The 18,803-nt window shown below is 33.5% G+C and overlaps 1 protein-coding gene across 1 annotated transcript; it reads right to left on the bottom strand.

Moving 5' to 3' along the window:
• Positions 1-1,977: 1,977 nt before the first annotated feature.
• LOC128997146 (ras-related protein Rab-43) lies at positions 1,978-18,139 on the bottom strand. The gene is made up of 5 exons (XM_054422731.1): positions 17,727-18,139; positions 14,114-14,198; positions 12,539-12,637; positions 9,412-9,569; positions 1,978-6,560 (listed from the first exon to the last, which is right to left on the bottom strand). Exons 1-5 carry the CDS (start codon positions 17,940-17,942, stop codon positions 6,456-6,458), a joined length of 663 nt encoding a protein of 220 aa, XP_054278706.1. The 5' UTR covers positions 17,943-18,139; the 3' UTR covers positions 1,978-6,455.
• Positions 18,140-18,803: the final 664 nt, after the last annotated feature.

Raw genomic sequence — 18,803 nt, 5'->3', positions numbered from 1 at the left:
ATTATCAACAACAAAAATATCCTTTTACTTGAGAGTTGAGTCTACTACAGTAGAACCCCTGTTAACCAAATTCGGGTTAACCGAAACGCAGGTTAACCAAAATGGTTCTATAAAATAATATAGGACTGTAAAATGGTTTAATAAATTCAATTGTCTGGTTTAAAGTATTTTCTATCCCATTGTAAATTTTTTTAGCTGAAATAAAACACTGAATTATATAGACATTCTCTTAAATTCATTTTTCCTACACGATACATGGGCAAGTACTGTAAAAGGTTTTACTTTGCTTTATGCATATGGTCCAATGTCACAGCTCACATCAAAAACATAACTTTACATTTTTAAACTGATTGTTACGAAATGATTAATTATTAAAGAGGGAATATAATCAATCTGAGTTACTAGTTTTAAATTTGGCAAAAACATCAAATTATTGTAGATATTTATAAGTTACGACTTACATGAAATTGTTTTAGCTTTTATTTTTTAAATGTATTTAATATTTTTATGTACAACAATAGTAACTCAATAGGGCCTATCTCTCTAATAAAAAATAAATTTTAAAATTAGATCGATTTAAGATTTTTAGACTGTAATTTAAAAAAAAACTAACCTTTTTATTAAATAGAGAATATTTTACAAGTTTATGTCCAGAGAATTTTGTAAGATTATTACTCGTTGCCATATGACATTTTTCTATGGGTTTTCCAGGGCAACAAGAGGTTTTTACAGTGCCTGCAAAATTCAAATACTGCACACACCTTTGCACGACATAATACGGACATAGAATTGAAGGCACTTAAAAAGCTAACGCTGAATGAAAAATGGTTGATAAATCTTATATGTTTGCTGGTTTAATAGGTTTATTATGGGAAAATCACAAAAACTGTAATATATTTTGAACAGAAATTTTTTTTAGGGTTATGGGTGGTGCAAATTTTTGCAGGGTTAAAAGGATTGTAAGAACCAAACGGTTAAAAGCTAATTTTGTGAATGTACAAGTTTTTTATAATTTGATCGGTTATTATGAGGAAATAACCGTCAAAATTTCCAAAAATGAAAAGCCTGGAGATACCTAAAACTACAACAAATTTAATCAAAATCTAACCACAGGTGTAATATTAGCTCAGTAAACATACACACACACAGACATCACTTGGCAGATATATCAAATCAATAACTCAAACTCAAAAACTTTGATAAAAACAATAAACTTTTCCCACAATTTTTATACACAAGGTTGTCCGTGTAGTGGAGGAAGTAAAATTTGTCCTTTACTCGGTTTTTTTTATTATTTTTTTTTTTCAGGTTAAAGTCAGGTTTAAACTTAAAATGGTTTAAAATACCTGCATATAGTAATCCTTTGTTGCTGATTTAGGGGGCATTTTTGCCTAAATCAGCAACAAAGGATTACTATATGCAGGTATTTTAAACCATTTTAAGTATAATACAGTAATCCGGAGGCTAAACAACTATTTTTAAAAATCAGGTTTAAAGTCAATGAGGTATATATTTTTTACAAATTAAGTGTTATGAATACACAAATTTAATTTTAAAGCTCTTAATATCGTTATAATCTAACCAGGTTAATCAGTACTTATAGTTGACTTACCAATCTCTCAGCAATCGATTTAAAATATTTCCTATAGCTTTTCTTATTTTAGAGGTTGGCAGCCCTTTTTATTTTAACATTGCATTCCCATGTGTCTGCATGGGGGGTATCCATCAAAGCAAGGGGTTAGCCGATAAATTACAGGAGTGAACTGTACTAAAAACATTAATGACGGGTACCAGGATCCGAACCCACGACATCACTGCCATGGATTTGTAATCTGTGTCCCGCTACTTTTTGAGCAAAAGAGTCACAAAATATTTTACTCACAACCATCCAAATGTGACATAAAAGGAAGGAAACTTTTACCACTTGTACGGAAAAAAATAAAACAGGTAATTTTACACACAAAACATACTTATAAATAATGCATTTATTAATAACAACATGGTGAGATACAACAATAACATTAACAATAGGTTAAGCTCAACAAAGACACTGTATTATCTAGGCATTGGTTACTGTTACTAGAAATATAATCATAATCACATACGAGATAAAATGAAAGTAAACAAAAGTACAGTAAATTAAATTATTATTATTTGTGTGTTCAATGTTTGTACAGCATGAGGATAAAACCATGATTTCCATTGCTGGTGAGGTTACATTTGTTAGAAATTAGTTTTTAACTACTTGATTACACATAAACTCAATACTGTAAGTGGTAAATTAAATTATACGAATACATGTAACATGTATTCAAATCATAACATGTATATCAAATAGTAATATGTTTAGCAGTACATAAACTATTATGTATCAATATGACAAAGGAACATTCAAACAATGAATTAATTAGTACAAATTAAAGCTTTACAAATTACAAAGGACGAAAACTAATTAACTCATTATATTCACATTTTAACCAAAATATATTGTACCTATTGCAATATCTAATACAATACGGATAAACATACTTCATGATAGATTTGTCATCCTCATGATCTCATCTGATCACATCTGAAGATAACTTTAAAACGTGACTTGTGTAAATTGTAAGTTTGGATGTTTCTTATTTATTTCTTACCTTTAACACTTTACCTTAACCCATTGACTATATTAAAGCTATTACAACCAATTAAAACAAAGTGGTAATATTAAGGAAGAATTAAATTGTACAGTGTACGTTTTCCGCTGACATAGTAGAGAAGCATTTTGACAACAAAAATACACATCAAAACAGGCTTAACGTTTATCAACAGAATGAAAATCATTACAGTACCAAAAGTTTTCCGTTAATGTACCTAAATGCCTTACTTAAATTAATACTGGTTAGTAAAAGAACACCACAAAAATCTAATAAATATTAATAATAGTAATATCATTTAATAACATACTTCTTATTATTATTGAAAAGTTTATCATTTTTGAGATAATAAACCATCGATCTATAAAAAAGATAAGTTTTACAGTAGAACCCTGCTAATTCTACCTCGGATAATCGGACTCCTCTCATAATGTGATTGTGTGATCGCCTATTAGTGACAATGTTATCGCAGTTATATAGTTACCATTTTCTATAATCGTGTGGCATCATTACAGTCTCCAGCAATCACAGAAACGTTATCATCATCCCCAGCAATTGCTGCCAAATCTACGACATCTCCTGCAGTAAGGGAAACATTATCATCACCTACCGCAATTGTGGCAAAATAAATAATGCTACTCGCGGACACGGGAACATTATCGAGGAAAAATCTTACACAGATCCCGCGGTTATGAAAAATATCATTTACTTCGGTGGTGACGGCAAAATATAGAACATCAGCTGAATTTACAGATACATCATCATGGTCTCTCGAGATCGCGGAAACGTTGTAATCCTCAATATCTCCTGTGGTAACGGAAACATCATAATCAACTCCTGTGATCTCGGAAAAGTCCTGATAATGCTGCTCTTCGGATAATCTGGTCCTGTAGGAGACGGATAAACGGGGTCGTACTGTACATAAACTTAAAAACATGTAAGAGTAAATAAATAAACATACAGATATAGATCATTAACGTTACAGCCATTGTTTGACAGATTTTGAAAGATTCATGTAGATTTTTTAAAAGCAGTTTTTATTACTAACAGATCTGACCAAGCATTTTTATTGCAATTCCAGACTTATCAAAGAATATATATAGACTAAAACTTAATTGAAATGCTCGATGTTACAATAAAAACCTTAAAAGTACAATATAAATACTACATTACAACCTTGATTATTGCATTTCTTAAACAAGACCACATTCTCAAGGCACATACATAATATTTATTAGTGATGTGTATTATTACCTTCCAAAAAAAAGCAACATTCTGGATCTATTTATATTTGTTCACCTTGAAATATTTCAGTGAATTTAACATGCATTTTTAATTATAAATAATTACAATCTCAATATTAGCTTGGATACACAGTTTCTAATACTAGTTAAATCAATTGAATTTAATGTATGAACTGTGGTAATGTATTTCAATCAATAAAAGATAAACTGAACAGAAGGATGTTTATTTGATACTTATGAAGTGCAATAGATTTAGAATATATTTTTTATGTAATATTATCAATCTTTTATATAAACTGACTTAATCTAAAGTTCCTTAAGTAGTTTAAGTATTCAATGTTCTTTTGATACTATATTTGTATACTGAATCATGCAAATCTCTGTACTGGAAATACAATATTAGTTTAACTTTTCATAGATTATCTCTATTAAACATATTGATTTAGGAAGAAGAAAGTAGGCAAAAACATGGTGATAAATAAGGCCAGTAGTAAAAACAGTAAAGCAAATAATTATCAGTCTAAAATATAATTGTAAAATATAACTAGCCTAAAATAAAAAATAAAATAATACTGTAAAGGGTGAGATTGTGACTATTGTTTTTAGAGTCTGAAATAATGTATCAGAATATTACTTTAATAAAAACAACATTTTGAGCATTGCAAAATATCGCAACATCTTCTGTTTAACTCATTAAAACAATAATGCTATATTTGTTCACAACATTAAATTTGTAAACAAATAAAATCCTGCCTTTATACCAGACGCAAAATAAATTGAGCTAATAAAACGATATAATAAATGTATCTAACACAAAAACTTAAATGTCAAACAAAATAAATTTTGACTATGGCTCTCCATTTTTTAAGATCTGGGCAAATACAACAGAAAATATCAATTTCATAACAAGTTGTAAGCTCACAGATATTGGTAAATTATAAAAAATTTTCTTCAAATGAAAACATTTTCTTGTTGTTTATTTTCTGTGAACAGAAATTGTTTTGAATTACAACACATTTTAAAATCCGAAATAGGCTACTTCATATCATCAAAATTAGTTTACAGCTGACTTTTTTGCCCTAGAGATGAATGAACTAGATTTTCACCTTGCAGCTCATGTATTGAAAATAGCAGTTTTACTGTGATATCGCAACAATTCATTTTGGGATGATTTTACTTTTTTCATTACAGAAGTTGATTAGGCCGTAGCAGCGCAATATGTTTTGCATCATGTATAGGCTAAATTTTCTTATGTTTAGGCCTCATGTACCAGATCTTTGGCAAACTAAATTAAGGATTCATACTTAAATTCTAACTTAAACATCGTCTAAAAGCAAATGTATTTCTTTTTAAGGCAATCTAGAAGTTTTAAAGTTATGTTAAATTATGAACAGTATGCTAAATTAGATATAAAACTGTAAACACGAAAGGTATTAACAATGAAGAGAATAAAATTAACAATGTGATGCAATTCAACCTTCAACAAAAATAATAAAAAAATGTTATTTAATAAATAACAACTATGCAGAAAAAAACAAAAACTATGCATACACAAACGTGCATAGAGTATTTGTTTAAAGTATAAGGGTATTAGAAGAAGTAAAACTAAATCAGGTTTAATTTTATAACTTTCTCTAGGGCTGTACATTCAATAAAAATGTATTAAAATGCCTGTGTAGAATGACACAACCATCAATTTGGTCTATTTTGCTCCTAAAGAATGTGAATTTATGTACACCTTACTTATGCCCTGGAACTACAAACAAAACCATTTTTATAGATTGATTCAACTGACATCAAATAAAAACATTCTTTAGTTTTATTTAGCAATAAAACGTTTTTAAAATGTCATACACCGACTGCAACTGCTTGCAGGAATGCTCTTGTAAGCTGTTTTGTAGCAAAGGACCTGAGCGTAATGCAGAGTGAAAAACATAATGTCAAAGTACAAAATGGGAATTAGAAATTTAAAATGCATTGTTTGGAATTTTTTTTAGCACACCATGAGGGTCTGATTGTATTTCTAAATTTTGAATACGTTATTCAAGTGTTTTATCCTGTAAAAGTTTTTTAATCATATACTAGGGTGTACAAACAATCACAGAATAGTGTTGCTGTCCTCGGATTAAAATTTGTGTATGTAATACAAATACTGTTTTAACTAGTGTGCACATTAGATGCTTTTTATAAACGAAAAAATTACAACTTCTAAGGAAAAGCAGTTTTAACTTCTATATTTGGTTCGACATACTGAAGACTGAACTGTCTTCCGCGTTTAAGTCAGTGAAACTAACCAATAGGCCTAGACCAGCAACACAGCCATCTTCGTTAATACAGAAAACTTGAACCCCATTAGTGCTGATTACATAGGGTTTACTATAGTTAGAACGTTACATAAACCATCCAAAGATTTGTCCTTTGTTCCTGATTTACTTATTCCACTATAATGTGAGGTAATAACTATGCACCTAGGATGTATACCTGAAGTAGTCTAGATGAGCGTAGCAGTCCAAGGCACCGCTAGGTATCACAAGGGTTCCTGGGGGTTAGAGCTCATAACGAGATCACAAGCTCATAACGAGTTACACGAGCTGCAGCGCTTGACTACATGACTCTCACCGAGCTTCACAGTATCACCGGAGGGACTGTCAACGTAGGAGTTGTGATCGTGTCTCCTCTGCAAAAATGAATAATCATATCATAATGGTGGACTAGCTCGGCTAATCTGTAGTTGGCTGCTACGCACAAGCTTTGGCGTCTTTATGACAGCCTGCCATATAATTTATTCCAAGTAGGGATGGTCAAGTCTCGAAATTTCGGGAAATTTTCGGGAAATTTAAAATCTTGTTACACGAGACGAGATTTCTTTTTGGCCGAGATTTTTATCGAGACGAGAATTTATTAAAAAAAAAAATAAATAAAATAAATAAATAAATAAAAACGCCTGCAGAAAGTCAATGCAATACCCGCAATACAGGAGCGTGTTGTAGTTGTGTTTCCTTTGCGAAGGCGTTCTTATTTAATTAATTCTTCAAATGTAAATATTACTTTTATTATTTTGATAACATTTGAGAAGTTTTGTTAAATGTTAGCAGTGTGAAGAATGTTTTACCACTATAAAAAAAGTCAAAACAAGTAACTATTTTATAAAAATTAATATTTTATTTTATGATTTATTTTATTTTAGGATAAGTTGAACTCTATCCTAACTGATATCACTATGTTTCCTAATCGTAGGCATTTTTAATAATTTAGGCGTGATTAATAAAAAAATGTTATGCTGATGTTTTTTAATAAAAGATTGTAAATATTCTTGCCTATTATCATTATTTTTGTATTTAAACAGTCATCTAACAATGTTACAAAATCAGGTAAAAATTCCGAACGTGCATTTCCCGTTGTGTATGAGAAGGGAAATCCCGTCTCGATCTCGTCTCAAAATTTTATGAGAAATAAAAAATCTCGTCTCGTCTCGTCTCGAACTAAAAATCCAATCTCGTCCATCCCTAATTCCAAGGAATTCAAAGGCAGCCGTTTATTTAGGTTGGGTTAACAGGTACAGTAGACTCCTAATAGTTATTCTCGATAACGGGTGGCTAAGCTAAGTGATTGTGAATAATCATATCGTCAATCGAAATAATGGCTAATGCAAACCTAACCTAAATGCCTGAGAAATAACTAATCATTTACTTTTAAAACATGGCTCAGCTTTAGTTTGAAAACTGTAAAAAATTGTTATACAAATTTAAACATTTTAGCAAATTTTAGGGCTACAGTGTGGCTTGTAATGAAACCCATGTTGCAATTTGAGTTTTTTGAGATAACAGCTTTTGAAACTTCAAAACGTTTGAAAATGCGTAACATGAGTAAAAAGTAAGGAAACGGGTTAAAACCATAGTTTTTTTAAAGCTCATTAAGCAATTAAAGTGTTATCAAAAACTTGAACACCCCACAAAATTCCACCTCTTTGCAGTGAAATGTAAGTTTAGTTCAAAGGTCTGTTTTTTTGTAAGTTTTTGAACAACCTGTAAATAGGGATGATAATAATTTAAAACTTTTTCCACTAAAAAAGACCTTTCATTGTCACAATTCAGTAATTTGATGAGACAGCAACACACTCTAAGGTGCATACATTTTAAGATGAATATATATGCACAATAGGTGAAGAATGAAGTGGGATGACCCATGTAGTTTTGTTGTAGCTAACTACGATCAGCTCCTTCCTTAGCCAGGATCAATCAAAAGTTCAATGACCATGGACAGTTGGGTTCAGTTTCGAACCATCAAAACGCTACAGTAGAACCCCTGATACCCAGCCTCCGTTTTACCGGTCCTCGGTTTATCCGGCCACTTCCAGGAAGCAAATATCAAAATTGTTCTAAACGTTTTTCTCACGGCTTATAAACATGTAGCTGCACGCACTATTGTAGTTGAAGGTCCTCACGATTCATCTGTTATTTACATCTTACTGTCACTACTCAGTTGAGTTAGTAGGCCTAACCTCTGAACATATGGTTGATTTTTTCCTTTGCGGGGTTTGTACAGTAGGTACATTAATTATATTATTTTTTACAACAAAAATGATTAAGAAAGTTGAGCAGAAAATGTACCATTTAAGGCCTAATGATTTTCAAGGTAATTTCATTTTTATTTACATGTAACGGGCCAAATGTGTAGGGGGGTAAAATAACGGTTAAACCACGAAACTTAAACTCTGTGGGAATTAGGCTAGGCTAGGCCTATCTTAAGCTAACCTTGTCTGTTTCAGGTTAACTCTTGTACCTTAACTCCGTAGGTAAGCGGGGTGACTACTTAGTTTACCAGTTGTCTAGTAAAGTAGCTAGTAGAGTGTCGAGTATAGTTATTTCCTACAGAGTCAAGTCAAAATTATCAATTCCCCACAAACTCCCCTGACTAGAGTGGTGATTATAAGCGGTGTCTGGTAACCACTGAGTAGGGTTCGTCCCCTGCTCCGATAACAAAGGCTATCAAATTGAGGCTATCCTAATCACTATCGACTCCTGGGAAAATCCCCGCAACCCGACTCTTGTGATTCCTTGGGACTTCGTTTATCGTACAGGTAACGTAATTTCCCACATTTCGCCGTCAGGAAAATAACGTCACATACATAATTTTTATCATTTGTACAGAACGTAATATTATTTTTTGTTACTTAGAATCATGCTTATTTTTATAATGCTAAAGACTTAAATCTAGGCTACAGCTTAAATTTTCAGATAGTTTAACAAAAATGTGTTTTTTTTTTTATAAACCAAAAACCGGCTTGAACAATACTTTTGACTGTATTTATTGATGGCCTACACATTATTATTAGGTAAGAATTATCATTTTTATAATGGGTTGATTTATCTAACCAGGGGCTTGGTCCCATGGTGGCCGGATATGATGGGTTCTACTGTACACACTTTTCTCGGGATCGAACCGGCAACCCTCTGATTCCTAGGCGAGCATGATAACCACTCATCTATCTAGCTATTTGAAATAATTCAAATTAATAAGTCACCCACCTTCAGTTCCGTGGCGAGACACAAGAATGCATTTTCTACATTAGTGTTCTCCCTGGCCGATGTCTCCATGACGTACAATATCTCAGGAATGTACTCACACATGGCCTCAGCCTCAGCAAACTCCACTTCTCTCAGAGTCTCAAGGTCACACTTGTTGCCTGTCAAGGTCAAAGGTCAAATCATAACAAAGACTCAAATAACATGTAATAATACTCAGTTTAGGTCATACAGTCCACACAAACATGACTTTGGTCACCTGCTATTGGGACTTGGGATGACTTTGAGTCGCTACACACCACGACTATAGCCTGAGCCACCAAAATACATCAGTTCATCTACACGATGTTGATGCAAGCAAACAAGTAGTTACTCATCCTTCTCATTTGCAAGAAGAAACTACGAAAATATCGAAGTGTGAATGTCTGTCTGTTTGTACTTGAAGGAAAAGTATATCTATGAGTTGGCTGACTCAATCAACAAAGGGAGATGCCTGTACTTGTGCAGTGTCATCCCTAGCGTGACTTCAGATAAAACAACACCTTAGAGCGAAACCTGTCACTGACCCCTATGACTGACTCCGATCATGTATACAACCCCCAGTCACTTTGCGTCCTTGTGCACAGCCCTGGACACTGCATTTAAATACAATGTAAAATATCGGCCTAAAGCGACTATGTGCAACTAGACATCCAGGTAATCCCGATTGGGGGACAAGGCGACCAAAGTCGTGACAGTGTGTACCAAGCCTTAGCTTCTGTTCTGTTTACTGTTTAAATTCATACAATAATTAGAAGGTCAATTTTATCCTGTTAAAAGTCTGTTACCAAATTTTTTCCCTATGGAGCAGCTGTAGTAGCCATTTTGTTCTAATAGAAAAATATTAAATTTGCTGCTTACAGAGTGAAATACTGTCAAAATTTGATCTTCTTAGTTTTCAATACTGATAACTGATGTGTCATGAAATATCTCTTCTTCGCAGATTTGTTCTTATAGTTTGGTTTGGTTTAATGTTGGTTAAAGAAACTAGAAATCAGTAATGACAGCACCATATTCAGTCGGAAGTTAAATTCAAGTAAGTTCTTGGACTGACTACATTTCTAAAAGATAAAGAATGTATAGTTCTACCCGTAGACAAAAGTAGGTACTGTATAGCTCTTTTTATACCTAAATTAAATATTACACGCATATACTACTACTATTTTAAAGACAACAATACAGACAATTTATTTGTTCTAGTGCATAATGAGTTAAAATGTAATGAAAACACTGAAAACGGTTTTGGTAAAGTCATTGTACAGGTTAAGTTTAATTGCCACTAATTTAAAGATCGGTTTGTGTTTTAAAACAAACACAACTATTTTATTGTCATCAAACCTTTCCCTTTCCAGTAATTAACTTGCAGTAAGAGAGAGACAGCGCATTATTTTCCCTGTGGTCAAACCATGAAGATATCATTAGAGCTGAAAGTTTAATTGGTAGAAATGTTACTTAGTCAAGCAATTACAACTGAACATGCATAGCAACATTTCACATTTTTTTATATCTCAAACATTTCATTCATAGTATTTTGATGGTTATGATATTGAAAGACTGAAAATGAAAAAAAGAATTTAAAATCACTTTTTGAAAAAAAAAACTTAGAGGTATACAAAAAACAGTATTTAGTATAAAACCTTGTAAAACAACATTGCATATTAATAATCACTACGCTAAGACAGCAACACACTTTGTATGTATTTTAAGTTGAGTATAATTGCAAGGTGATTATAGAATGCAGTAAAACATCTGAGTCCAGTACCAGTTTTGAATTATCAAAAAGCTACTGACTCTTTTCAGGATCAAACCATCAGCCTCATGATGACCAGGGATGATTTTTTATTATATTTTTATGCAGGTGGCATTGTTTAAGAAGATATCGCAAACGCTTTTTGAAGAAATCAAAACAAACACATACAATTTTTTTTTGAATGGCGGGAATTAAACCTGCCTCTTTAGCACTAATATCTGGGACACTAACCTGTTGTAGCTACTTTCCATTAGCAACTTTTCCATTGTTCAATTTATCTTATTCTTACTTTAACCAAAAGATTCTCCCCTAAATAAAAAAAATACATATACAGTACACCCCCTGTAAACCGACCCTAATGGGACCGGACCTAGGTCGGATAACTCAAAAGGTCGGTTAAAACGGACAATCCCTAAAATCATAACATAATAACTGTACACAAAATCTAGCCAGTTTAAAGGGAAGGTTTTCTGGGTTCCCCGCCATATTTTTAAACTCTATATCAGCTGATCAGCTGTCTTCTTTTGATTCAAAATTAAGGGTGAGGGTGAAGGTGGATGAGATGGAATCACTTCTCTAAACTGCCTAGAATAAAGTGTAAAGGGTAATGATAAATAGTTCGAAGCACCAGATGGGTGATGTTCATGTTAATATTGAAAAGAGTAATGGAGAAAGAGAAAAATTAACTCACTTTTGCAATGGTTACGAGACAAAAACCAAACTGTTTATTTACCTTTTAATACAAATTTGTTTTCAAACGATATATGGATCAATACTATACAATGAACACATGTATCCGTGAAAAGACTTTTAAATAAAACAAAGAGCAAAAAAAATAAAAAAATAAAGGTTTAAACTACTGAACTCTTATATTTCTCAAATTGTATTAACTCCACTACAAGCATTAAGAGTGAAAGTGGAGTTATTTGATCAGCTTCTATTTGTAAATTCTTGCGGACTGAAAACTGATAGTAGAACCTCGATAACAAGACTCCCATAGGGATTCTAAAATAAGACTTGTTATCAAGGTTGACTTCTTACCGAGGTTTACAATACCTAACATATGTTTAGGACTAGGAGTAAAATAATTTAAAGAGGATTTGAAAATGAACCTTGCTATCAAGGGTGACTTGTTATCAAGTTTCTACTGTTTTTAATTTAGTTTTCCTGTATGAAATTTATGTGAAACTTTCCCAATTGATTTAAAAACATAACATAGATCTACTTTCTGGTCACCCAGTAGTGATAAACCTCTTTCTAAATATGATTAACTTTTGCAAAATAAGAAAAATAGTTTATTTATTACTGATCAATAATGGAAAGTGTTTTAATTTCCCTTACCAATCAAAATTATGATGACATTTGATGCAGTGTACCTCCTTACTTCCTCGATCCAGCGCTGCAGGCCCAAGAACGAGGCACGTTTTGTGATGTCATATACTGAAACAAAGTTGAATTTATGATTATCAAGCTTCACAACTGAATGACACAATAACTTGATTTATCAGATCTGAGTAGGTACAGGATTTATTGTTATAAGACCTTTTACCATCTCAGTAGGGTAAGTAAACTGAGAGGTAGAGCAAAAGTTAAAATATTCAATTTTTTTTCTTTTATATCTTGTTTTAATGCAAGTGAAGGGTTTTATTTATTTTTTTATGTTTATTTCTTAGTTTGGGTTTGGTCTAGTTTGAACGGTTATCTTTCTAGATCTTTAACTGTCAGTTGTAACAATGCATAGAGTAAATTTTATTTCTATGTTTCTTACTGAAGAATGTGATGTATTTTGTTTGTTAAATATTACGTTAGCCACCAAAATTCAACCTGTAGCCTAGATACGTGTCATATTCCTTCGATAGCGATCTCAATTCTGGCTTAGCCTCTGAGATATCTATTTTTTGCCAACAAATTTCTATTTTATATAGGCAACTACTGTAGTTCATAGTTTTACCTTTTTGTTGTTCAATATCTTGTAGGCTAATTAGTAAGGCTCAAGATAGGCTAGCGTCTAGCAGTTCTCCTTTTGTTTTTCTCTGAGTTGTGTAGTTTCATATTATTTTACAGTAGTAAAATATACAATACGGTTAGTATTTCATACAATATTTATACGATAAAAACCTGTAAATTGCTGGTTTGCAAACTCATTCAAACGGATAGTTGTAAACGTGTTCCATCTAAATGTCACCAAAATTGTAGATTGAGCTTTCAGATATGAAGACCAAGTAAATAAGTTAACAATTTAAACTAGGCCTATTGATTGGTGTTTGTTTATATGACCTCATGAGGGCTAAAATCAAAAAGCACAGTCGTCCAGGTTTGACAGTAACTTACTTGCTACTTCCCAACTGGGAAATTCTGTAGACAAAAATAATGTAAACAAAGGACATAACATATATATAAAAAAACCGGTCAATCCTATTATTAGAATATGTGAAGAACATACCCTTAGTGACAATACTATCTATCTATCTATATATTAATAGGCAAGCATGTTTCTTTAAAACCTTTTTTCTCAGCTCGTGTGCATCGCAGGGAAAATCTACGCATACTGTTGGAAAGATATTTTCCTGTAGATGTGCAGAATGCCTTTAAAAGTTAAAATAGGCTAACAAATAAGCACAAAAAATTAATTTGAAAACTTCAAAAAATTAACATGGACCATATGGGTTGCCATGATGGTGACGAAATAACAACAAAATGTAAACAGAAAATCAAAACAAATGGAAGAAATTCCAATCACATGTTTTATTTACAGTGTGGGGAGAAAATAGAGAAGTCTGTACATTAATTATTTTTGGTCGAGTTTCGACCACAGGGCGATCACTAGTATTAGTTTATTGCTTAAAAGACTATAACTTATTTAAGAAAGGGATTTCATAAAACTTAGATTCAAGATTGAACAAAGGGCATACTTACCAATTATGACTCCATTGGCAGATCTATAATAGCTTTGTGTAATCGTTCTGAATCTTTCTTGCCCAGCAGTATCCCATATCTGTAACTAAACATAAACATTTTGATTCAGCAGGTCTACATTACCTACAGTAAGTAGAACCCCACTAATCCGAGTTCAGCCAGTACAACTCCTCGCTTTAAAGGATTGTGCCATAGGCTAAAGGCCAACAAACACCAGGCGTCCGTCCAGTGGATAGACGATCCACATCCCAGGCTTTTTCTTTTGCTCCAAAACACGGTTGTAGGCCTACAGTTTCAGTCTCTTGTCCCATAGACATGTGATCTCTCACCTCTGCTTTTTAACTGTTCCATTTTAAACTTATAATATAATAATAGGCTAGTATTAGGCTATATTCAACTTCTATAATTAAATAGGTACACCGGTACTTAAATTAAACTAGGTAGCCTTTTTTTAAGGAAAATTAAAACAGTCAACACAGCATATTAGAACGTACAATGACGGAAACTACGTGTTTTTCAACAAGTTTCGGAGATGCGGGGGTTGAAGGAGCTGCACTAGGGAGAGGAGAGGGGTCCAACAACCACAGTGTCTGCAGTGAATCGCTTGCTGAGAAACTCTGTTGAGTCTGCTAGCAGACAGACGCATCGAGTATTCGAGCCGACAGACGCAGTGTGTTTTGCCCCATTAAATAATCAAGGTGGGTACCGGTAGCGATATTTTTGTATGCAAACGGACAGACGCCCCCGTGTACATTGGTCTTACCGGTGGCTATGATTTTAATAAGGTAATATAGTGACTATTTGTGATTGATGAGCAGTATTGGTCATCACTGTCTTCTGCAATTGCAGGAAAATCTTGTCTATCTCCTGCAGTTACGGAAACATAAGTTAATCGTTTTCCACGATCTATTGGAAACTTATCATTTGCAATAATGGCAAAATATTGAACATCATCCACAGTCATGGAACATTATCATTGTTTTCCGCGATTGAGGAAAATCTTAGACAAACTAGTATATGGTCACAGAAAAATAATCATTGTCTTCAGTGACCACGGCAAAATCCTGAACATCCTCTGCGGTCGAATGGACACAACTTAATTGTCTTCTTCCCGAATCGCATCCCACCTTGATAATCTTATATATACCTACTAAATAACTTTTGCAAAACTTATGACAGCTAGCCTGACCATACCACTAGACCGAATTACACGTGGTTGGCACCAAATGAAAGATATTTACCTTTAGATGTGCAGAATACCTTTATAAATTGAATTATGCTCACAAATAAGCACGAAAATTGAATTTGAAATCTTTAAAAAAATAACATGGGTCTTATGAGTTGCCATGGTGATGACAAAATAACAACAAAATATAAAAACAAAATCAAAACAAATGTAAGATATTCCAATCACATGTTTTATTTACAGTGTGTGGGGAAAATAGAGAAGTCTGTATATTACATATTTTTGGTTGGGTTTTCAACCACGGGGCGACCTCTAGGAACATATTATATTAAAATACTTATGGAGACTTTTCTTATGGAGATTTAACATTGGACAAAATTTTAAAGCTTATGACAGCTAGCCTGACCATAGGCTACTACTGGACTGAATTACACGCGGTTGGTACCAAATGTAATTGTCTCTATATTTGTCCATTTTGCTTTGATTTCAGATATTACTTGACTAAGTTTTATAAAAACAGAAATTAAAAAATCTATTGACAATTTAACGTGGGGTAAAATTTTAAGTTTAATAGGAGTGAGATCTATTGGACAGATTTATATGCGCATGTTGTGTTAAATTAAATGTTTCCCATGTGCCTGAAAAGTTTACTATTCCTTTAGTGAATCTTAGGCCTAGGCCTATATGTTAAAAAGCTTTTGGAAAACTTATGACAATTAGCCTGACAATATTACTGGGCCGATTTACACGCGCGTTGTACCCAGGCCCACTTTTGCCGATGGTTGGGAGGCGCCCCCAACCACCGCCCGCAGGAAAAGGAAAAATTGGTTTTGATCAGCCAGGATTTCACAAAATAAAATGGGTGATTTTAACTTGTAAGTTAGTTAAGTGATTTTCCCTTATTGTAAAAGTAAATAAATATAACAAAATTGAAAAGACTTCTTCAGATTATACCTTGTGTAGTCAGGGAAAGGCAGGCAGCAGTATGAACCGGACACACTCACTATTCACTATCAAAGGTAGGGCGGTAGGCCTGTAGACTAGAGCTGGTGACGTTCCCCTACTACTCTCCCTCCCCCCAACCATCGCGATACCCACCTCTACAAATGACCGCACGGCGCCAGTAGGTTGTGCTGTTGTGCTTAAGTGCCTTCTGCATAGTCGTCAAATCAACACAACCTAACCTGTGACAGTCACTAGTCAGTGTTGAAACTCACACTACAGTTAGTGAACCAGTAATAAATAAATAGAAAGTGTTGATACAAGTAGGCCTATTGGCCTAAACAGTGAACAAATTCATAAAAACCCTAGTGGAAGTGGAGCCGAGAACCTCAAGCAGTAGGCTCAAAGAGGCTAGCATCTTTTGGGTTTGCCCAGGGCGCCACTGACCCTTAACGCGGCCATGGTTGTACCAAAAGAAAGTTATGGAAGAAATTCTAATCGCATGTTTTATTTACAGCGTGGGGTTAAAATAGAGAAGTTTGCACAATACATACTTTTGGTCAAGTTTTTGACCACAGGGCCAGCTCTCGTGTACTAACCTAACTTAGTAAGTTAACTTAATGATTGATATTTTAACCGACCTACCTTCTAATTAATTGATAGCAATAGTCTAACTTATTTATAAATATATAGATTGGACTGTAGACAATTAGACTCAATCTAATGACAAATTATAATAAGTTACTTAGGCCTCTTATTGTGATTTCATCACGCAATTACTTGTGCTTTAATCTTGCAACAGTTCATTTAACTTAGTTAGCCTATGACTGAAAGCAAATAAGTAGCCTAATATTATTGGCCCAACCTATTCAAATATTAGGACTAAGTTAAGCCTGCTCATAAATTGATATAATTCTAATACCAAACGTAGTTTTTTATTCGACAAGTCTAGGCTTAAGTTGCAGCAACGAGTTTGTCCACGACGGTATGAATTTAAGAATTGACTGACATTTTATTGATCTAGAGGCTATTAAGGTTAAAAATACCGTTATCTAGATGGTTAGGCCGGCGCCAAACTATCCCGTTTGGCGGGATGCGTTTTTACCGCATTGACATCACCCTGTCACACCATCCAGCTCTAAGCTTATCACAATATACTTCGAGTGAAGAGCACGAGAATCACATGCTGAGCACTGTTGATAGCCACAACAGTAGGGATAAACGAGCTGCACAACCAGATAGTGTGGCTGCTCTCATTTAACTGCATCATGTGTTTCGTCGTACGTTCCGCTACGCCGCAGCATGCATGCGATAGATTCCGTCGACATACGACAACCGCAACAATGTGACTGAACCCAATAAAACCCATGAGTTTGAATCATCCCGCCAAACGGGTCCCGTTTAACCGTTTACCTGCGAAATGGGATAGTGTGGCACTGACCTTAGATTTAAAAGGTTAAAAAGATGTAGGTCTTAGGTACTTACTTTAACTTTCTTCCCATCCACCGTAACTGTCTTCATTGAAAAGTCTACTCCAATAGTATTACCATGCCTTTCCACAAAAGTTCCAGACTTGAACCTTTGAACAACACAAGTTTTTCCAGTTCCACAGTCCCCTATGAGTACTATTTTGAATAAAAAGTCAAAACTTTCATCTGATGATGATGGGCTTATGAAAGAATCTGCAGAAGATCGGGACATATTTACCTCACTTTGGTGCACTAAAAGGTCAAAGTTTAAACATAAATGTTGTTTAAATGTACAAACTTCGTTAAAACTCGTAAAGAAATTAAAACATTTACAAACTTAACCTATGGCCTGGCTTAGTTAAGAAAAATAGAATTGGTATTTTAGTATTCTTTATTTTGCTTCCATCTATCCTATTATTATTCATTCCGATCTGCCTGCTCTGCTTTTGTGCTTTCTGCTTTCTCTAATTTCTTCTGCTGCTCGTTTCGTTCTTCTTCTTCTTTTCTTGTTTACTTATTTAAAGATAGCTTGGTTTAACTACCATGTGGCCATACTATTTCAGCTTATATCATGGTTGTAGTAGTATTTGTCCCTTGCTATAAAACTCAAGTTTCATTTCATAAAGTTGGATTTCTATTTATTTCACAATTTTGTACTAATGGTGGCCATAGCTTGCTATGTTTCCATAAGGAGGGGTTGGTTTCATTCGTACTAAATTAGTTTAAGCAAGTTTCCAGCTGTAATTTATTGGTGCAATAGCCAACTAAACTACTAATTAAATTTTAATTTTAATTATCAATTAAATTTTTTGGTAGCTTGTACTGTTTGGTATACCCGGGTCAGCGGGTTTTTAATTATTTAAGAAACAAAATTTCAAATGCCCGCCATTTTGTTTTAAGAGTTTTTAAAATTGTCTTAATTTTGTTGTAGCTTTGTCTAGTAGCCATAAATATCTGTGCAAAGTTTCAATTTCGTATCTTAGACCACTTTTTAGAAAACAATTAATAAGTGGAAAACCCAACATAGCGGCTGTGTGAGTAAATAAGGACTTCCGTACGATTTAAAAATGATATTTTGATATGTTTCTTACCC

This window comes from Macrosteles quadrilineatus, unplaced genomic scaffold, assembly GCF_028750875.1.
Source record: "Macrosteles quadrilineatus isolate MER2022 unplaced genomic scaffold, UCM_ALF_1.0 Scaffold_6__1_contigs__length_79288215, whole genome shotgun sequence".
In the NCBI taxonomy this organism is placed as follows: Eukaryota; Metazoa; Arthropoda; class Insecta; order Hemiptera; family Cicadellidae; genus Macrosteles; species Macrosteles quadrilineatus.
The sequence above is the reverse complement of the archived record's forward strand: the minus strand, read 5'-3'. Positions and strand labels throughout refer to the sequence as shown.

What these genes read in the sequence shown, in the direction of transcription:
- LOC128997146 (XM_054422731.1), bottom strand. Translation starts at nt 17,942, where the DNA reads ATGTCCCGATCTTCTGCAGATTCTTTCATAAGCCCATCATCATCAGAT. An exon ending in TGGATGGGAAGAAAGTTAAA is followed by an intron (nt 14,199 to 17,726) that starts GTAAGTACCTAA and finishes GTTTATGTTTAG; the next exon opens with TTACAGATATGGGATACTGC. An exon ending in GTCTCGCCACGGAACTGAAG is followed by an intron (nt 6,561 to 9,411) that starts GTGGGTGACTTA and finishes TCATTTTTGCAG; the next exon opens with AGGAGACACGATCACAACTC.